This window comes from Grampus griseus (genome assembly GCF_964374135.1).
Source record: "Grampus griseus genome assembly, chromosome: Y".
NCBI lineage: Eukaryota > Metazoa > Chordata > Mammalia > Artiodactyla > Delphinidae > Grampus > Grampus griseus.
Genome location: NC_139016.1, coordinates 11,971,560 through 11,994,426, shown reverse-complemented (window position 1 = coordinate 11,994,426; position 22,867 = coordinate 11,971,560). Strand labels below are relative to the sequence as shown.

Below are 22,867 nucleotides of genomic sequence, written 5' to 3'. Positions count from 1 at the left end.
TTTTGATCACAGTGTATTGAAATTACTTAAAGCAAAGACAATGGTTATCCCAAGAAATTTATAATACCATCTTATATGTCTCTCTAAGAAGACTATCATAAAAACAACTCAGTACTTCTATATTAAAGATCTGTATAGTGGCGTATATTATTAAAATAATGTACTCTCTTGGTGTACTCTCTTTCAATGTGCTGATTTTAGTTTGTCAGTAGAACAGAGCTGCCAGTGGACAGAATCATTATTTTCATGTTATGAGGATCTTTTTTCTTCTCTTAGCTTGTGAAGCACTTACTGAGTGGGAATATCTACCACCTGTTGGGCCCCGCCCACCAAAAGGATTTGTGGGACTTAAAAATGCTGGTGCTACTTGTTACATGAATTCTGTGATCCAGCAGCTATACATGATTCCTTCCATCAGGAACAGTATTCTTGCAATCGAAGAACCAGGTAGTGATACCGATGATGATATGTTCAGTGATGAGAAGCAGGACAGTGAGGTAAGTTTTAAGTATAAATTCTTTTTGTGTGTGTTGCAAGATATTCATAACAGATACTGTTTTTCTGTCTTAGAATACTGTACTTATCATAGGATTTTTTTGAAGTACATTTGATGATAGAACAAAAATCTCTGAGCTACTGTCCCTGGCACGTTATAGTACTCATTATATAATGGACTTTAAACTGCAAGTTGATAATCTTTGTCACACATTTTCTGTTTGTTTTTTAAAAGCAGCAGTTAACGTAGTCATGTCTTGTGGGACATGGTAAGTATAATTTGGTGTTTATAAAGTGATAAATATCTTCATTTAAAATAATGAAATTATGTTTTCTTCCTTTAACTTTTCAAAGTAATGATTCCATTTAATTGATTCCACATCTTGTATTATTTACCATTTTTATAATCTGTGCTTATTCTTGGGATACTTTAAATATTTTTCTCAGATAATGTTTTCTTCTGGTAAGGAAACAAAATTTGTCTGCTAGTTTAATGCTACATAGTGTTATTAATAGTATTAGGTAACAAGAGTAGATAATCAGGCTCCCTATCAAAAGTAACCAGTACAGGGCTTCCCTGGTGGCGCAGTGGTTGAGAGTCCACCTGCCGATGCAGGGGACACAGGTTCGTGCCCCGGTCCGGGAAGATCCCACATGCCGCGGAGCGGCTAAGCCCATGAGCCATGGCTGCTGAGCCTGCGCGTCTGGAGCCTGTGCTCCGCAACAGGAGAGGCCACAACAGTGAGAGGCCCGTGTGCAGCAAAAAAAAAAAAGTATCCAGTGCAGAACAAAGTAACAGAAAAGCTGGGTTTCAGTGGCAGGTCAGAGTACATGTAATTAAAATGTAACTCTTACGTACATAAATACAGAGGACTTTTGGTTATGTTTATACAGAAACTTTTTTTTTAAAAAACCTTTCACTTTTTCATTCACATAAGTTTCTAGGAATTAATTGAAAAGACAGAATATTACAAATGTGAATGCTTTTCCTCTCATTCCTATGTTTCTTTCCTTCTCTCTCCAAGACTAGATTGGCTCTAGAGTAGTGATCCATCACTTAGAGATATTCTGAAACATAAACCTAACTTTACTCTTCTCAGATCTGATTAATCACACCACCCAGGGTCTGGGTAGGTTTACTTTTCTTAGAATCACCATATGGGGTACATACACCAATACTTGATTAACAACCACTGTTTGAAAGAAAATTGGAATTTTAAATACCTAGTTCTGTAGCCCATGTTACTACTAGGATGCCAAGTTAAACATGAACGTGAGGGACTTCCCAGGTGGTCCAGTGGTAAAAGAATCCGCCTTGCAATGCACGGGATGCAGGTTTGATCCCTGGTCAGGGAACTAAGATCCCACATGCCGCAGGGTACCTAAGCCCACGTGCCCTGGAGGCTGCGCACCACAACTAGAGAAGAGAAAACACATATGTCACAACTAGAGAGAAGCCCAAGCACCACAACAAAGAGCCCGCGTGCCACAACAAAAGATCTGACACGGGCATAAATAAATAATCAGTCTTTAAAAAAATATACATAACTAGTCATACCCTAAGAAAGAAAGTAAGGCAGAAAAAAAGACTAGAATTTCAAATTATGCATCTGCCTTTACTGCTTGATCCATGTGCTTTATGTTGTCTCACCACGATAGTGTGGTTATCTGCCTGTTTACTAGTTTCTTTTCCTGCACTGTGAGTTTTTCAAGGGCAGGCACTGGGTATTTACTTTCCTACCATAAGCCTCAGATGCAGAGCAAAGAATATAAAAAGATACTCAGTTTTCTGTAAAACAACTAAATTCTTCTTTGTAGAGTGATTAAGGCTTTTAGAGCTCTCTCTATGGTTCAAAGGTACTCTCAATTTCTGTACTTACTGAGTATTAATAATTCACATCATGTCACATAATTTACCTCATATAATCTGTGAAGAATGCGTTATCTCACAAGAAAATACTGAATCCTAGAAAGGCTAAGTAGCTTATTTCCCCAGAGTTTTTTGTATAAAGCACTCACTTGTCTCCAGTCTAGTCTACTCAACTAAACCTTTGTCTCTTACACTGTCTCCAAAAAATATTATGGTTTTTAATGCTTTTTTCAATTGTAACCCTCCTGAGAATTTGTGAGGGTAAGCACTAATATTACAAAATGAATGTTAAGTGCTTTAGATACTTGGAGTATAAAATAATACAAACCATTTTTCATTTATTTGCATTTGTCTCAACTTATTTCACTATACCTTTAAAGTTAAATTAGATCATTGATGATATTTTTTTCACCTTCAGAGTAATGTTGATCCCCGAGATGATGTATTTGGATACCCTCATCAGTTTGAAGACAAAACAGCATTAAGTAAAACAGAAGATAGGAAAGAGTACAATATTGGTGTTTTGAGACACCTTCAGGTCATCTTTGGTCATTTAGCTGCTTCCCGCCTGCAATACTATGTGCCCAGAGGATTTTGGAAACAGTTCAGGTAAATTATGGGTGAATGATGATTTCAGTTTTATAAAAATCTCAGTATACTGAGTCAGGGTGGGGGTTATTTTGTTTGCATTTTTGTTTGCTTGTCTGCAGTTGCCAATAAAGAAGCTAGGTACTTTGCCCTGGAAAATGTCCCACAGTCTGGATTTTCCTAATTGCGTTCTGGTGTTGTGTTTCAGTATTTTCTTTGTCTCCATCCCTGTATTTTCTAGGTTTGCAGGTCATATGGTCTGTCACACCTACTCAACTCTACTGTTACAACAAGAAAGCAACCATAAACAAATACATAAATGAATAAGGTGTGGCTCTGTTACAATAAAGCTCTGTTTATGGACACTGCAATTTGAAATTCATATTGTTTTCACTTGTCATGAAATACTATTTTGACTTTTTTTTCAGTTATTTAGTATATATAAAACCGTTCTTAGCTCTGGGATGCGATGTAGGCAATGGACTAGATTCAACTCATGGGCTATATACTTAACCATGATTAAGAGGCTTGAGCAGATTCAAGTATGTTATTCCCCATTTGCAGTGGGTAATACTGTTTAATAGATGGTGATTTAATTTCCTCCGGGAAGATATAAAATGTGTGTATTTCTGTTTGTGATATGAAAGAGCCACTTAGTCATCATAAATAGAAGTGTCCCTCATGAGTTAGATAACTAACCTTAACATACATATCTACATGAAAACTAGGATAGATACTATTTTGTTTTTCCTTTTATGTTTATAAAGTAATCATACAGCTTCTTAGCATCCTACTCAAGTGACCAATAAAGTTTGTTCTATTTTTGTATTTTAAAAGTTCAATTACATTTTGATGTTATTTCTTTTTTTCTCACAAATTGTATCGAGACCTATTTTTTGTCATGCCCACTACAGCTGTAACTACACAGCTCTATTGTCTAGAACAAGGCTCCAGTCTTTTATAGGAGTTTAGAATTACGTCAGCAGAGTAACTCCTAAGTAAACTTGAGGTGGGTAAGCAAAGGGATCATCTGACTTCTGGGTCACCTCTGTTTCAGTCAGGGTAGTACCCTTTTAATATATATTAGGATATCACTTAGATTTCTTTTGAAACTCACAAATTTATAGTATGGTAACCCCCATTATCTTTCATTATAACTTTATGTATTCTACAAATTAAACTCTCAACCTCGGTCATAAGAGTGATTTGCGTTTATAACATTTCCTACCAGATATGTACCTTTCTTCTTTCAGTTCTGTCACCTAGCAAATACCTCTCTCTTTTCTCTACCTGTTACTGTACCAATTTTTTTTCATACCTTTATCCTGACTCAAGATTTTCTTTTGTATTCTAGTCAGCATTTGTGTTCTTCCAGATTACTATACTATGAGCTTTTATCTTAACATCTTTCACTCAATTATTTGTATGTGTGCATGTATATATAATTATAATTAGATAGCAAAACTGTATGACATACATGTATGTATCTGTATCTACATATTTCTACCTATAGATATAGCTAGATATGTAGGTGTGTATAGTTTTCCTCATAATACAAAATTACAATGTTTGTATTTAAATGTTCTAAATCATAATGTCTACTTAAATATGATATGTTTATGATTTTTGTCTTCACACTCACTCCCTCCATACGATGGTGGAAAGCTCACAGCACTTTTGTACTACCTATAATCATTAAGAGACACAAAGTGTGCTCTTAATGTGTTTTTTCTTTTTGGCAAAGTTTATATAATATAAAATTCACCATTGTAACCATTTAAAAGTATACAGTTCAGTGACACATATTACATTCAGAATGTTTGTATGATCACTAGTACCATCATCCCACTATCTTCTTCCAGAATATTCTCATCATCCAGAAAGAAGCTCCCATGCCTATTAAAGAGTCATTCCCTGTCTCCCCTTCTTGCAACCAAAAAAAAAAAAATAGCATTCTGTGTACTAATTTGCCTGTTTTTAGTATTTTAAATAAATTCAATCACACAGTATGGTATATGGGGTATAGTTTCTTTAAGCATATATTTAAGGTGCATCCATATTCTAGTATGTATCAGAACTTCGTTTCATGGCTGATTGATAATCCATTGTTTATGAATACTCCATATTTTTGGTGATGCACTCATCAATTGATGGATCTTTGGATGGTCTCCATCTTTTAGCTATTGTGAATAGTACAGAACTTCCATGAGCAGTCATACTGTATAAGTTTTTGTGTGGACTTCATTTTTTAAATTTCTTTTAATATATATCTAGCAGTGTAGTTGTTGGATCATATGGCAGTTATGTGTTTAACCTTTTGAGGAATCACTGCACTCTTCTACATCCCTTATACCATTTTACTTTCCCACCAGCAGAGTATGAGGGTTACAGGTTTTCAACATGCATGCTAATATATGTGGGGGTTTTGTGTTGTTTAGGTTTTGGTTTTTTGGTGTATGTTGTTTTTTTGTTTTTGTTTTGTTATTTTTAATTATAGCCTTTCAAGTGAGTATGAAGTGGTTTATCATTGTGGTTTTAATTTGTATTTCCCTAATGACTAGTAATGTTGAGCATCCTGTCATATGTCTATTGGACTTTGACAATTTGTGTATTTTGTTGAGGAACATGTGTATTCAAGTACACATTGTCTTTTTGTTGTTTTATAACAGTTCTTTCTATACATACTAGGTTTTTATTATAAATGATTTACAAATATTTTTTTCCCATCTTGTCTTTTCACTTTAAATTTTGATGAAATTGTTTTTACCTATTTTTTCTTTTTACTCCAGTTTACTAATTGTTTTTCTTTTTACTCCAGTTTACTAATTGTTTTACATTACAGTGTCATACATTGTGGTAGAATGTATGAAACAAAAATGTACCATTTTAAATGTTTTCAGGTTTATAGTTCAGTGGCACTAGGTATGTACATTCATACTGTGTGTACCGCCATCCATCTTAAGAACTTTTTTCATCTTCCTAAGTTGAAATTCTGTATGCATTAATAATAACCTTCCATACTGATTTTTAGGTGTTGATTTTTAAATCTCTCAACTTCACTGAATTTGCCAAATTCTAGCAGATTTTGGTTGACTCTTGAGGATTTCCCATTTGGATGCCTTTATTTCTTACTCTTGCCTAGTTTGGTCTGACTAGAATTTGTAGTGCTGTATTGATAAAAGTGAAGAAAACTGGCATCCTTACCCTTATTCCTGATCTTGGAGGGTAGGTTTGAGTCTTTCATCATTACACCTTTACTAAATGGACCAAATACCTAAACATAAGAGATAAGCTGTAAGACTTTTAAAAGAAAAAGTGGGGGGAAAAGCTTCATGACACTGGATTTGGCAGTGGTTTCTTGGGCTAACACTAAAATCATAGTGGTACGACCAAAAAACAAAAAGGTTGGACTTCCCTGGTGGTGCAGTGGTTAAGAATCTGCCTGCCCATGCAGGGGACATGGGTTCGAGCCCTGGTCTGGGAAGATCCCACGTGCCACGGAGCCCACAAGCCTAAACTACTGAGTCCACGTGCCACAAACTGAAGCCTATGCACTTAGAGCCCGTGCTTCTCAACAGGAGAGGCCACTGCACTGGGAGGCCCACACACTGCAATGAAGAGTGGCCCCTGCTCGCCACAACTAGAGAAAGCCCACAAGCAACAACAAAGACCCAACACAGCTATAAATAAATAAATAAATTTATTTAAAAAAAAAAGGTTAAAGGATGAGATCATTCAGTGCTGACCAGGATGCAAAGAATATGGGTCACCTATTGCTGATGTGAGTGTAAAGCAATAAAATAGGTGATTTCTCCAATTATCTCAAAATTAATTTTTAAAAAATATAAAATGGTAGGAAAAAGTAAACTATAATCACTAATACAAAGAAAGTTAAAAGAGGGGCTTCCCTGGTGGCGCAGTGGTTGAGAGTCCGCCTGCCGATGCAGGGGACACGGGTTCGTGCCCCGGTCCGGGAAGTTCCCACATGCCACAGAGCGGCTGGGCCCGTGAGCCATGGTCGCTGAGCCTGCGTTTCTGGAGCCTGTGCTCCGCAACGGGAGAGGCCACAACAGTGAGAGGCCCGAGTACGGCAAAAAAAGAACAAAAAAAAGTTAAGAGAACAAATTCATGTAACTTCAAAAAAGAGTACTTTGATTGGGTTACTGTGAAGCTTTAAAAAGTTGGTTGCAAGGAAATAGGGGTCCAGAAGGGTTTGACTACTGACGTAGTAGCATTGCAAAATTTGGTGGGGGAATTGACACCTGAAGGTGTCTCAAAACACCAATATTGTACTCTTTCCTATCTTCTGTTTTACTTAATGCTGTTTTGTCTTCAAACTGATGAGGGTATCCAAATACATCATCTCGGGGATCAACATTACTCTGAAGGTGAAAAAAATATCATCAATGATCTAATTTAACTTTAGTATCTTGATAGTGGTGGTGGTTACACAACTGCCTGTGATTTGTAAAGATCACATAGTGTGCTCCAAAAAGATTGAATGTTACTCTATGTAAATTTAAAATTAATTTTTTTAAATCAGTAGCCAATTTTTTAAATTGTAAAAGCACACACAAAAGAAAATAAACCTCCTTAGCAGGTTTAAAATTTTGACTTGTCCTTTGCTAAAAATGAATGTATTTCTATTCTCTTAGGTATATTATTCTGTAAATATTAGATTAGATGTTGTTTTAGATCTCCTAGCATGACTTGGCTTTTACAGCAGTGGTTCTCATCTTGTGTACACAATTGAAAGGCTTGGTTGGCTTAAGTTTTAAGTCCATTCAGATTACAGAAAATACATTCACTCTAGAACAGAGCAAATGTTTCTATTTTCATTTGGAAAAATCACTTTAGTTAGGAAAAAATGGTTGTGAACTTTGCAATATAGCCCCCCAAATTTAAGCAGAATTAAATAACAAAGTAGTCGTTACAACATCTATATAAGACTGTTTTCCTTCTCATGTTAATGCTCTCTTTACTTGAATTCAAAATACATGACTATACTGCTTCATAAAGGAAGCACCATTCTGAGTACCTGGCACTTAGTACCAATTTTACTATGAGCTTCACTTCCATTACTATAGCCACCCAATACATAACATGCATTGGTTTACCTCTGCTTCCTGTGTAAATGGATAAAGCCTCAACTTACATTTCTAATGTCATTGTCATTTTTGTTGTTTAGAAAAATAAAATACAGATATTCTGGGGATGGAGACTACAATTTGTTCTGTTTTTTTCTCTTAGGCTTTGGGGTGAACCTGTTAATCTTCGTGAACAACACGATGCCTTAGAGTTTTTTAATTCTTTGGTGGATAGTTTAGATGAAGCTTTAAAAGCTTTGGGACATCCAGCTGTGCTAAGTCAAGTTCTGGGAGGTTCCTTTGCTGATCAGAAGATTTGCCAAGGCTGCCCACATAGGTAAATGCTAATTGATATTTTTAATATGTAATTTATATGGGTCTTTCTTTTTTTAATAGTATAAATAAAATTTTTACCAATACATATGTATGAAAGCAGAGAGTACCAAATATTACATTCTTATGCTATACCCCACTGTTCTGTGGGTTGTTTTTTTTTTCAGTAGCATTTAGTTCTTGTTACTCTCAGTATCTCATTATTTTTCTCTTACATTCTTATATTTTTTTCATATCCGAGGAAATAAAATGGAATTTTTTTCATAAATCTACAGTTATTATAAAGATATTTACTTGGCTGTTATAATGAAAGTAATCATTGAAATGTCTACAATACAGTAACTTTAGGGAATTCTCCGGTAGTTCAGTGGTTAAGACTCGGCACTTCCAATGCAGAGGGCACAGGTTTGATCCCTGGTTGGAGAGCTAAGATGCTGCAAGCTGGGCAGAGCGGCAAAGAAAAAAAAAATCCTCGTGAATGAAACCTGGCATATAGTAAGCACTAATTAAATGTTAGTTATCTATAGCACACTTCCCTGGGTGTTTGGAGTTCAGTTAGTTACCCAACACCTTTTTAAAATATATATAAATAAACAAGCAAACAAACAGTAACTTTAGAAGATAACTGGTAGGTCTGGAATTTTCTGTAGAAATTTAAAATTACCATCGATTACCATTCATGAGATATGTTAGGTATGTTTGCACATCAGATCATTTCCAAGAGTTGACAAGACATTTTTCTGTGTTTTGGAGCAAATTAGAAGAGATTGATTTATTATGGGTTCCTAATGAAAATAATTAAAGAGTTCTTGGTTATTAGTATTAATAGTTCAGAAGGTTTAACGATGGACACTCATATCATGCCTATTGTGTGGGACTTCTTGTTACACATTCACATAACACAGAAAGGAAATTCTTTCTCACCCAAATAATCAAAATAAGATAGTATTTTCTAAAAGCTACTCTAGGGACTTCCCTGGTAGCACAGTGGTTAAGAATCCAACAGCCATTGCAGGGGACACAGGTTCGATTCCTGGTCTGGGAAGATCCCACATGCCATGGAGAAACTAAACCCATGTGCCGCAATCGCTGAGCCTGCTCTAGAGCCTGCGTGCCACAGCTATTGAAGCCCAAGCGCCTAGAGCCCATGCTCCACAACAAAAGAAGCTACCTCAATGAGGTGCCCACGCACCACAATGAAGAGTAGCCTCCACTCGCTGCAACTAGAGAGAGCCCATGTGCAGCAACAAAGACCCAGTGCAGCCAAAAGTTAATTAATTTAATTAAATTAAAATAAAAGCCACTGTGTTATCCTGTAAACATTAGTTTGGTGGATAGTAGTGGATAAAGTAGTGGATAAAGCAGATTTTTTTGAAATTAGGGAAATGAGTTGGGGAAAGGTAATCTCACATAAATGAGAAACTTACCATGTTATAGCACCATTAATTTGGAAGATGGGGGAGTCATTTATTCACCTAGCTTGGCCAACTTTGTATTCTTATGAAAGATATTTTACATAGGTGAACAATAAAAATCCAACTCTTCGTCATGTGTTCTTATCAGTCCTCAGTTTTTTTAGTCAGAGTTACTTGTGAATTCTTTTGCTCTGCCAAATGGAAGTGTCCTGTGCAAATGAAGTACACATTCCAACAAAATTAGTCTTACTAGACATTTTAGGAGTATGTAAGAGTCTCAAGTCTTTCTAGTATTATAGAACATTGTTTTTTTAGGGTGTCCCAAATTGCAAAAGAAACTGTTAATCTCAGTTTATCTCCTAAGACCTTTTTCTCCTCTGTGGACAGGTTTTTATCACAGTAGAAACGTGTAATAAGCCATTCATAAATACTTTTGTGTTTTGTCTTTCTGACTTACAAGTTTCTAAATATGAAGGACTGTCTAAAACATAATATCCCCTATGCTCTACACATGGCGGGCACTCTTTTTTTTGACCATGCCATGGGGCTTGTGGGATCTTAATTCCCTGACCAGGATTGAACCCGGGTCTGCGTCAGCGAAAACACGGATTCCTAACCACTGGACTGCCAGGGGATTCCCAGGTACTCTTGATATATTGGTTGGATCAGTAGATTTAATGGTTGAAACGTTTTTGAGTTTATTAGTGTGTCATCAGAAATTCCTGAAAGCCCCTTTTGCAGAAAATCATCACAATGTGGGTTGCTCACTCCATCCCACATCACTTAACTCTTTTTACAAATTTTTTTATGACTCTGTAGAACCGAATACTAGAGACATACAGGTATGTTGGATAGTTGAACTTGTACATTAGGCTAGAACTTGTCATCTAAGTGCCAAAATATTAGTTGCTATTCTGTATTACACAAGTGGAGGAACATTTAAAAATTCAGTTCATAAATAGCCTTTTTTCTAAACTTGATGAATGTTTACCTTTACCTTGCCATGAATTACTAATACTTAAATAACAAAGGTAGCTGTGTGAAAGAATGTAAAGAACTTAAGCAGTGAGGCCAGACAAGCTTGGCTTCAAATCACACTCTGTGTAGTAAACTGGCCCATATTAATCTGTTTGTCACCTCTTTCACAATCACCCCCACCCCCACTCCAGTTTCTGTATCTGTAAAAGAGGAACAGATAACATATCTCTAGCAGGTTTTTTTCTGAAGGTGAAGGTAAGCAATACTGTGTTTAAAGACTCTGATACATTGCCCAGTACAAAGTAAATGACCAGGGAAAGACAACTGTTACTTACAAATAACACTGTGACTAATGCATTTGACATGGTACAGTAAATACTGCAAATGTGTTTTTTGTCAAGTTCACAACTTACGACAGTGTTTAGAAACCTGAGGAATAAATCCTTTTAATGTTTCTTAAATAATGTCTTTAGATACGAGTGTGAAGAATCTTTTACAACTCTGAATGTAGATATTAGAAATCACCAAAACCTTCTTGATTCTTTGGAACAGTATATCAAAGGAGATTTATTGGAAGGTGCAAATGCGTATCGTTGTGAAAAATGTGATAAAAAGGTATGTATTGTTTGTTTTTTAGTAAATATGATTGCATTTAACATAGCTGGAAGACATCAAAATTGTTTTCAATCTCAAATTTTACCTCTGCTTTGCTACAGTGGCAGTCAAGATGATAACTGATTAAAAGATTTGTCAAGGAAACAATATTGAAAGAAACTAATAATAATAAATTAGGAAAAGTCCTTTTAATTGGGTGGTTAATTTTAGAAGTCACAATAACTTAACATCACTTTTTCTTGTAGTTTAAAAGTTGCACAGTAACTTTCCATTTTTGCCCTGAAACACATTGCCATTGAATTCTTCAAACCTGAAGAGTTGCTAACAGAAATATTTTTCCCTTTCATACTCTAGCTTATTCTTAAACTTTAGAACAACTGTGTGCCTATTTTATTTGGTTACAGCAGATTTTCAGAACTACTTGCAGTTTTAAAGATCAGATCTAATTTTTAGATCCCCCCAACTAATTTATCTGTGGCCACTTAAGCAGTTTTGTGAGATGGAACTATAACATGTCTTTGAAAATACATAATATATGATAAGTAGTAAATATTTTTCTGGGCCCACCATACCCTCTCATCTCCAAGTTATTACCTGAACTGCTTTGATTTTAAACACCATTTAGATTGTGTCATCTAAAGCCATACCTACAGCTCTGACACAGTTTCTGCTAGGGCAGTTTCTTCTTATACAACTTGCCACTCTTAATCCATGCATTTTAAAGAAGAAACTTTGGTAGCACTTTTTCAGAAGGTAGTATGGATTAAATGCAGCATTTAGCATGTTAGCTGTCACTAAGTGCTATATATATTAGCATATTATTGCTTACAGTATTTCTTCAGTTTGCTTACAGCAGATTTTATTCATTAACATAAAACTAAAGGTCAGAAAAGTAACATCAGTTAGCAGTGGGAGTGTGGAGCCAGGTAGTTATTAGGTTTTTTTGTTTGTTTGTTTGTTTTGCGGTATGTGGGCCTCTTACCTCTGTGGCCTCTCATCAGCCACGGCTCACGGGCCCAGCCGCTCTGCGGCATGTGGGATCCCCCCGGACCGGGGCATGAACCCGCGTCCCCTGCATCGGCAGGTGGACTCCCAACCACTGCACCACCAGGGAAGCCCAGTTATTTGTTTTTATATCACTGATTTTTATAGTTTGCAACAGATGAGTGATTACATATTTTTAGGCTTGGTTATAAGTATTTTGAAAAAGTAGTGATGAATGATCTTGATTATGTTATCATTTATCTGTTTGTAAATACATTTAGATGATCATAAAGTTTTAAATTGTATTATTAAAATTCTTCTGTTTTATTTGTCTTATAGAAGAACATTCACTTAATATTTACCATTTATTGTAGGTTGATACAGTAAAGAGGTTGCTAATTAAAAAATTGCCTCCTGTTCTTGCTATTCAATTGAAACGATTTGACTATGACTGGGAAAGAGAATGTGCAATTAAATTCAATGATTATTTTGAATTTCCACGAGAGCTGGACATGGAACCTTACACAGTATCAGGTGTTGAAAAGCTGGAGGGAGATGATGTAAACCCAGAGATGCAGTTGTTACAACAGAATGAGCAATCTGAATGTGAGACAGCAGGTAGCACAAAATACAGACTTGTGGGGGTGCTTGTACACAGTGGTCAAGCAAGTGGTGGACATTATTATTCCTACATCATTCAGAGGAATGGTAAAGATGGTGAGAGAAATCGCTGGTATAAATTTGATGATGGAGATGTAACAGAGTGTAAAATGGATGATGATGAAGAAATGAAAAATCAGTGTTTTGGTGGAGAGTACATGGGAGAAGTATTTGATCATATGATGAAGCGCATGTCATACAGGAGGCAAAAAAGGTGGTGGAATGCTTATATACTCCTTTATGAACGAATGGACACAATAGACCAAGATGATGAAATGATAACATATATATCAGAACTAACTATCACAAAACCCTATCAGATGTCACCAGCCATTGAGAGAAGTGTGTGGAAACAAAATGTGCAGTTCATGCACAACCGAATGCAGTACAGTTTAGAATATTTTCAATTTGTGAAAAAACTGCTTACGTGTAATGGAGTTTACTTAAGCCCTGCTCCAGGTAAGATTCTGGAATTTAACTTAGAAGTTTATCAAGTATCAATATGTATTTAGTACCTTACTTCAGCATTCTTTTACCTTCTTTTTTTTCATAAAATTATTTAGACTCATTTTGTTTTAAATGTGTCAGCATATTCATTGCCAGTTATTTTAAAGTCATGTATTTAATATACCCATACCTTTGAATAGTCAGTATCTAGAAACATAGAAGAGCTGTTAACTTATGGGAGTTTTCACTAAGCATTAGTTTGAAACATGGATTGGTTAAGTGCTAAGGTAAGTGCTGAAGTTTACTTTTTGACTAAAAGTTTTTTTTAAACATGGAGCATTTATTTACACACATTTAAACAAAAGTGTGTTTGACTGTTCATGTGCTTTTTATTTAAGGACAAGATCACTTGTTGCCTGAAGCAGAAGAAATCACTATGATTAGTATTCAGCTTGCAGCTAGATTCCTCTTTACCACTGGATTTCACACCAAGAAAATAGTTCGTGGCCCTGCCAGTGATTGGTATATGGCTTTGAATTTTATTTACTTTGTACTTAGAGTCGGTATGGTTCATTATTATGTTGCTTTATTTACCCCTAACTGTGGGAATCTTACTTCAAATTTTAAATATAGGATAAAAATCTTGGTAGTAATGTTGAGAGAAATGGTATTTAAAATGCTTAATTTTAATGTGCCTTTTATTATTCAATGTTTGGCTCCTGTTTCTGTTATTTATATTCTATATCTTTACTACATGGAATCTGCTTACATTTAAAAAGGTAGAGGATTTTTAAATGATTATAGTCTTAAGTTTATAATTGTAAAAGTATGGAAGACATTTTAATACCTTAACCTAACAACTGTTCTTAGCATCTCTCAGATTAGAAGATGTTAAGGAGTTATCACTGGATCAGAAAGAGTTTACTAATAGATTTGTATCCACCTAAATATACAGGTCTCATTTAATTCATTTTGTGACTATGGGACTAGATCAGGTCACAGGGCTGAAGTTTGTATTGAAACCAACTATAATCGGGAATTCCCCCTTGGCCCAGTGGTTAGGACTCCCGCTTTTATTGCCAAGGGCCCGGATTCAAGCCCTGGTCAGGGAACTAAGACCCCACAAGCCATGCAGCTCAGCCAAAAAAAAAACAACAGCAACAACTAAGAACATTAATTGTAGAGCTCTTTCCTCTTTATTTGGTTCACAGAAACCTGTTGGTTCACTGTAGTAGTTAAAATGGAAGCACCTAAAATGAAAATATATGAAAAATCATATATTTTTCTGTTTTAGGTATGATGTATTGTGCATTCTACTCCGTCACAGCAAGAACGTACGTTTTTGGTTTGCTCATAATGTCCTTTTCAATGTTTCAAATCGTTTCTCTGAATACCTTCTTGAGTGCCCTAGTGCAGAAGTGAGGGGTGCATTTGCAAAACTTATAGTATTTATTGCACATTTTTCTTTGCAAGATGGGCCTTGTCCTTCATCTTTCACATCTCCAGGACCTTCTAGTCAGGTAATCAAAAGCTTTTCTTTAATTATGAAAACTTAAATGTAAATTCTATTTTCTACCAGGTGAAATCAGTAAACATATGCATTTGTTTGACATATATGAAATGGTTGCACACATCTAGTTAAAATTGCTTCACAGTAATGTTTGATTATTGGGCACTTTAAAATATAAGGAAAATTATTTCTATTCAGTTACTTGCAGCTGTGTACTGAGTCTTCAGATTCTGTATGTTCAGTTAAGGTTTAATTTTATAATGGCTAAATTTAAATCTTTTGTTGAGTAGCATTTTTAGCATAAAACTCCAAGTGGTTTTTATTTTATTATTATTATCTGACACTCAAAAACAGTATAAAACATCTGCAATGAAATCTACCCAAGCTGTATATTTCATTTCCCAAAAAGCAAATGTATTTAATAATTTCCTACCTGATACTTCTGCCTAATAACCTCTGTGTAAACATACCCTTTTAATGCAAATAGAAGTATACTTTTCTATATCTTGTTGCTGATAAAATAATAAATTATGGTTCACAGGCATGTGATAACTTAAGCTTGAGCGATCACTTACTAAGAGCAGTATTAAATCTCCTGAGAAGGGAAGTTTCGGAACATGGCCGTCATTTACAGCAGTATTTCAATCTGTTTGTAATGTATGCCAATTTAGGTAAGACTTTTCATATTCTTTTTAATGTGTTGCTTTGTATTTACATAATAAATGATGAAAGCATTTATTGCAGTGTTGAGAACTAACCTCTTCTAAAGTAGAAGCAGTTATTCCATACTTACCTTTGAAATCCATTGCAGATTATCTGTATAAATTTTTTTTTCTTTTTTTTTTTTTTCTTTTATCTTTGGCTGCATTGGGTCTTCGTTGCTGCACGCAGGCTTTCTCTAGTTGCGGTGAGCAGGGGCTACTCTTCGTTGTGGTGCACGGGATTTTCATTGTGGTGGATTCTCTTGTTGTGGAGCATGCGCTCTGGGTGCACGAGCTTCAGTAGTTGTGGCACGTGGGCCCAGTAGTTGTGGCTTGCAGTATTTTTCTTTCTCTGTCTGACTTCACTTAGTATGATAATCTCTGGGTCCATCCATGTTGCTGCAAATGGCATTATTTCATTCTTTTTATGGCTGAGTATTATTCCATTGTATACACATAGCATATCTTCTTTATCCATTCCTCTGCTGATGGACATCTATGTTGTTTCCGTACCTTGGCTGTTGTAAATAGAGCTGTTATGAACACTGGGCCGCATGTATCTTTTTGCATTATGGTTTTCTCCAGATACATGCCCAAGGGTGGGATTGCTGGATCATATGGTATTTCTGTTTTTAGTTTTCTAAGGAACCTCCAAACTTTTCCATAGTGGTTGCAGCAATCTACATTCCCAACAGTGTAGGAGGGTTCCCTTTTCTCCACATTCTTGCAAACATTTGTTATTTGCTATCTTTCTGTCAATAGCCATACTGACAGGTGTGAGGTGGTATCTCATTGTGGTTTTAATTTGCATTTCCCTGATGATTAGCGATGTTGAGCATCTTTTCCTGTGGCCTTTTGGCATCCTGAATGTCCCCTTTGGAAAAATGTCTATTCAATTCTGTCCATTTTTGAATCGACTTGTTTTTTAGATGTTGAGTTGTGTTAACTATTTGTATATGTTGGATATTAACCCCTTATTGGTCACATTATTTGGAAATATTTTCTCCCATTCAGGAGGTTGTCTTCGTTTTGTGGATGATTTCCTTTGCTATGCAAAAGCTTTTGAATTTAATTAGGTCCCGTTAGTTTATTTTTGTTTTTATTGCCTTTGTTTTAGGAGACTGATCCAAAAGAATATTGGTATGATTTATGTCAGAATGTTCTGCCTTCGTTTCCTCTAGCAGTTTTTTAATATCCTGTCTTACATTTATTCCTTTAATCTATTTTCAGTTTATTTTTGTATAATGGTTTTAAAGAATGTCCTAATTTCGTTCTTCTCTATGTAGCTGTTCAGTTTTCCCAGCACCACTTTTTTAAGAGACTGTTAAAAACAGTAAATTTGTTGGAGAACGTGTTGCAGGGAATTTGTAAACAGAGTGAACGGTAGATGCAAAGACTTGGCATTACATGACTTGGCTCACTGGACAATATGAACGTTTTTCTGTGTGACATGATCTGGTGCAAGATTTGAGATAGGTGATGGACCTGCTCTTTTTGCAGGTCTTGTGCGGGCACTGAGAGCCATTATAACATTTTTAGCAAGGTTTACCTTAGAAAGATTACACTTGCCAAAAAAAAAAAAAAGATTACAATTGCTATAGTGTAGAATGGATTACAGTTGTACAAGACTAGAGATTGTAGTATTATCTGTAGACAGATATAATTATTGCCTTATGTTATGGAGTGGGCAATAAGGAGGATAACACTTGAAAGATTTAGGAGTTTTTATGAGAGAATCAGCAGACCTTGGTGATTGGATATTTGAATGAATGGAGCAGGGAAAAGACGTATGTCCAAGGTGTGACTTGAGGAACTAAGAGAACTGTGTTGCCATTTACTGAGAGGAAACCTAGGAATAGGAACCTATCTAGGCAGGTTAAATTTTAAAAGTATGTTGTACACCTTAGAAAAGAACTCCAATAAACAGTGAGATACATACATCCAAAATTTGGAGTCATCTATATGAATGATTATAAATTCTATAATGACTATATATTTAGTCACAGGAAAGTAAGCAGTATTAAGAGATAGTGTAGAATGAGAACTTCGGGGGAAAACATCTTCTAAAAGCTAGAAAAAAAGAATCCACAGTTAAGAGTAAGAAATAGAAAAGGGAGGAAATAAGAAGGGACGGACAGAAGGAGAGAGGAAATAGAAAATGGAAGAGACAGAATCCCAAGTAAAAGATTCAAGAACAAGGAAATAGTTAAATTTGAGAACTGTTTTTTAGCTTCAAACCAAGTTTGGGAGAGAAACTAAAATGAGAATGAGGAATGGAAAAATTAGAAAACAAAGCAACAGGAAATTTAGGCTTTTTTTCCCAAAAAATTTTTCTCTAGAGAGGGGAAAAAGAGAAGATGGTAGATTACAGAAAAAAAGATGGTAGATTATCTTGTTTCTTGTTTAGCATAGTTTCTGTCTTTGTCATCTTCCCTTATTTTGTTGAGAGACAATATCTAGGCTCCACTGGTCTCTCTAGGCCCTACGAAGTGTGCTTTTCTCTAGGGCTTAGTATAATTGGAAAGCCAGAGTCATGATCACTACTTCACAGTTAGAATAATTAAATTTACTTTAACTAGGAACTTCCCTGGTTGTGCAGTGGTTAAGAATCCACCTGCCAATGCAGGGTTCGAGCCCTGGTCTAGGAAGATCCCACATGCTGCAGAGCAGCTAAGCCTGTGAGCCACAACTACTGAGCCCGCATGCCACGACTACTGAAGCCCGCACGCCTAGAGCCTGCGCTCCACAACAAGAGAAGCCACCTCAGTGAGAAGCCTGCGCACCACAACCAAGAGTAGCCGCCACTCTCCACAACTAGAGAAAGCCCGCGTGCAGTAACAAAGACCCAATGCAGCTAAAAATAAATACAATTGTTTTTAATTTACTTTAAATCAATGTATTTTTTGTTTTATATGTATTTGTGCAGTCTAATCAAAGGAGATGAGCTTTAATAATAAAAATTGTAAGCAGCTATACATAGTTACTTTTTTATTAAAGCAGAACCTTCCATTCTTACTATTTTTGCTTGTTTTTCCTAAACATGATTCTTGTCCCTTTTTTACAGGTGTGGCAGAAAAGACACAGCTTCTGAAATTGAGTGTACCTGCTACCTTTATGCTTGTGTCTTTAGATGAAGGTCCAGGTCCTCCAATCAAATATCAGTATGCTGAATTAGGCAAGTTATACTCAGTAGTGTCTCAGCTGATCCGCTGTTGCAATGTCTCATCAAGAATGCAGTCTTCAATCAGTGGTAAAGTAGAATGTTCCATTATTTATAGTACTTTAAAAGGAATGCTAGGCTTTTGTACTAAATTAAAATCCTGACATTTATAAAAATGAAGTAAAAGACTATATGCTTTATTATGTTTTTAAACCGTTAGCTTTTTTACATGTTTACAAGAGACCTTTTTCAAAATTTACCACTTACTATGATAAATCCCTTATTTATGAAATGGTGTAAGAATTTTAACTTTATTTTTTTTTTGTCTTCAATGTCAGCATTTATATTTTTACATCTTATCTTAGTATATCTGATCATTTTAATGAATGTTTTATTGTGCTTAGGACATTTAATTTATAATTTTGTTTTTAATAAAAAATTTAGTATTGCAGTTTTGCAAAGAAGTGTATTGTCTTTTCATTGATGACAAATCTATTCTAGGTAATCCCCCTCTTCCCAGTCCTTTTGGTGACCCTAATTTATCACAGCCTATAATGCCAATTCAGCAAAATGTGGCAGACATTTTATTTGTGAGAACAAGTTATGTGAAGAAAATTATTGAAGACTGCAGTAACTCAGAGGAAACCATCAAATTGCTTCGGTTTTGCTGCTGGGAGAATCCTCAGTTCTCGTCTACTGTCCTCAGTGAACTTCTCTGGCAGGTTAAAGGAAAATAAACATTCATGTGCCTGTAATTTAACTATTCCTTTAAATAAGAAATTCAGTTATGTTTTACCTGTCTTTAGGTTGCGTATTCATACACCTATGAACTACGGCCATATTTGGATCTACTTCTGCAGATTTTACTAATAGAGGATTCTTGGCAGACTCACAGGTGGATACACTTTTTGCTACCACAATAATTACATTTTTCTAGGTTCTAGAAATAACTGACATTTCTAGTAGCCGAATATATTTTTACTTCTTGAATTTCTATTAAATGCTTAATCTTAAAAATATAACATAAAAAAATGAATGTTTTCCCTATCAGTTTTATTTTTTCTTAAAACTGCAGTTTCATGCTTATTACTATTCTTTTTCCTTGTACTTAACGTTTTTCACTTTTTTTAACTTAAGACTAATGTAGGCTTTTGATAAGTTTTTAAGTTCCATTAATAGTAATTTAGGACTACATATGCTTGTTTTTTAATTCATTACACTAAGTAACATTTAGATATTTAACAATAATCCTTAGCCTGTTAGAAGTTTTATTAGTATATGAGGAGTCAACAGTAACTTTTTTGACCTAAGGTTATCCTACCTACCAGCAGACCTTCAGAGTTCTTCCCAAAATTCTGCTGTGTTCTTTGCAGTAAAACTCAGCCTAAGAATACTGATATAGAATTAGTGGCTCAAATTTACCACTTGACCCTCACTTTTCTCCCCACAGGGACTTATATGTATACATATTGCCACCTATTAGTCATTCTAATAAGCAAAAGAAAAATGTGAGAATGACCGTCAGAATTTTGGGCACTCTGTAACATCTTTGGTCATGGTAGTCCAGTTTTCCTAGTAACTGTTAATGTGCTGTGAACGATTGACAATTTGAGTATGTAGTGTGTATGATATTAAATTGTGAATTAGTGGGACTTATGATATAACAACATGTCAGTATTTCAAGATATTGGGGACTTCCTGGTGGCGCAGTCATTAAGAATCCACCTGCCAGTGCAGGGGACACAAGTTCCATCCCTGGTGTGGGGAGATCCCACATGCTGCAAAGGAACTAAGCCCGTGCACCACAACTACTGAGCCTGTGCTCTAGAGCCCGCGTGCCACAACTACTAAAGCCCACTCACCTAGATCCATTCTCCACAACAAAAGAAGCCACTGTAGTGAGAAGCCCATGCACCGCAATAAAGAGAAGCCCCCGCTCACTGCAACTAGAAAAGCCTGCACGCAGCAATGAAGACCCAACACACACACACACAAATAAATAAATAAATAAATAAATAAATAAATAAATAAATAAATAATTATAATATGAAGCTATTGGTACTTGATATTCTATTAAGGAAAATTTGCCTCCAAATTTTAAGCTGGAAGGTCACTGGAATAACTGTTAAAAGAATCACAACTACATGATATTTTAGATTTTTGGTACATAATGTTAAGAATTGTGTACAAATTGAAATTTCTGTGTATTGATCCTCAAAACAACCAGTAAAATCTTAATTTTTAAATAAATAATAGAAATGAAAAAATTTAAATGACTTTTAAGTTTTTAATAAATTTGTAGAACACAGTGTTTAATGATAAATCACTTTAATCAGGTATTTAAGGGGGACTGGAAATACATTAGACTTCTTAAATTAATATTTTCAAATTCTCAACTAATTTAGCATCTTAAATTTCCAGAAAATCAAAATCAATGTTTTCAAAATAGTGTTAACCAGAAACAAATTACCATGAAACAAAAATGTTACAACCTATATTCATTTATTATTTAGTACCTATTTCAGTATCTTGACAGAATTAGATACTTTTAGAGTCTGTTTTAATAGGATCTAATTTTTACTCATTAATTATTTTTCTAAAGAACTTAAGCATATGTTATTTACTGTGTGACTTTTTTTTTAATTCATTAATTTATTTTTGGCTGTGTTGGGTCTTTGTTGCTGTGTGTGGGCTTTCTGTATTTGCAGAGAGCAGGGGCTACTCTTTGTTGTGGTGCGCAGGGTTCTCATTGCAGTGGCTTCTCTCATTGCGGAGCACAGGCTCTAGGGCACGCGGGCTTCAGTAGTTTGGGCATGCAGGCTCAGTAGTTGTGGTGCACAGGCTTAGTTGCTCTGCAGCATGTGGGATCTTCCTGGACCAGGGCTCAAACCCATGTCCCCTGTATTGGTAGGCAGATTCTTAACCACTGTGCCACCGGGGAAGTCCCCGTGTGACTTCTTACAGATGCTTTAAACTCATCAGTCTTATCCTAGCCTTCTAGTTTCACTCAAGGAAGTGATAATAGTGAAGGTATAAATATTGCGTTAATGTGCACAATAGTGAGCTTTTGTGAACAAATTAGTATGGGATTGTTATTAGCTTAAATGTGAAGTGTTTTGTAAAATGACCATTTGGTTTATTTAATAAACAGTACTTAAGAGATATTTACAAAGTGTGTACTTTGTGCCAAGCACTGTCATCGGCAACAGAACAAAGTGGGCAAAAACAATATCGATTATAATGGCTTAAAAAAGTAGTTGATATTAATGGTGATGTGGCAGAAATACTGAGTATCACTTTGTTATCAATTAAAACTAAAGAATAAAAATAGAATATATACTACAAGTGTTTCCAGCTAAACAGTGCCTATGCATGTTATTTTTTTGTCTGGAATGATGAGACTTCGAAAAATTACTCAGATGTCTGTGAAGGTCCAGTGGTTAAGACTCCATGCTTCCAATGCTAGGGGGTGTGGATTCAATCCCTGATCAGGGAACTATGATCCCACATGCCAAGTGTGACAGCCAAAAAAAAGAAAAATTACTGAAATATTTTCCGAACAAGATTTATATGAATGTATGTACTGCAAAAGAAACATGTAAAGAAAAGAAAAAGCCGTGCTTTTGGTTTGGAATATAATGATATTCTGTTAAGTAAAACAAATGGTATGCAAGAGAATTTTTTCTAGATACTTCATGTTCAGTTACTGATACTACAGAAGGCACATTTTTACCCATAAATTTAATTGGCTACTAAGGAGAACAGGACTCCATTGGCTATATAAAATGTTATGTTGAGGTTTGGCTAGAGGTGAAATGAAATCATTGATCATTACCAATTCAGCCAGTTCTTGGCAGTGAAAATGGCTTTACCCACCATGTTTATTAGAATTCAAGTTAATTTTGTACTGCCAGATTATATCACTTTCATAGAAACTAGACTTTATACTCTGAAGTGCAGCCTTGAAGTAATGCTCTAACTACCAGTAAATGTGTTCTCAGCCGAGGCATTCATGAAGACATAG

The 22,867-nt window shown here is 35.4% G+C and overlaps 1 protein-coding gene across 4 annotated transcripts in view; it reads left to right on the top strand.

Annotated features, from left to right (window-relative positions):
- The window catches only part of LOC309817740 (ubiquitin carboxyl-terminal hydrolase 9X-like), a 145,741-nt gene that overhangs the window by 118,498 nt on the left and 4,376 nt on the right, over positions 1–22,867 (top strand). For 3 of the 4 annotated variants that reach the window (XM_082647016.1, XM_082647018.1, XM_082647015.1), the window contains 11 exons: positions 277–497; positions 2,784–2,974; positions 8,204–8,377; positions 11,240–11,381; positions 12,740–13,484; positions 13,871–13,994; positions 14,767–14,992; positions 15,524–15,653; positions 18,748–18,933; positions 19,345–19,565; positions 19,650–19,738. In XM_082647016.1, the coding sequence (XP_082503142.1) occupies positions 277–497; positions 2,784–2,974; positions 8,204–8,377; positions 11,240–11,381; positions 12,740–13,484; positions 13,871–13,994; positions 14,767–14,992; positions 15,524–15,653; positions 18,748–18,933; positions 19,345–19,565; positions 19,650–19,738 (2,449 nt within the window). The remainder of the gene's footprint in view (positions 1–276; positions 498–2,783; positions 2,975–8,203; positions 8,378–11,239; positions 11,382–12,739; positions 13,485–13,870; positions 13,995–14,766; positions 14,993–15,523; positions 15,654–18,747; positions 18,934–19,344; positions 19,566–19,649; positions 19,739–22,867) is intronic. The other variant, XM_082647017.1, reaches the window with a different exon arrangement.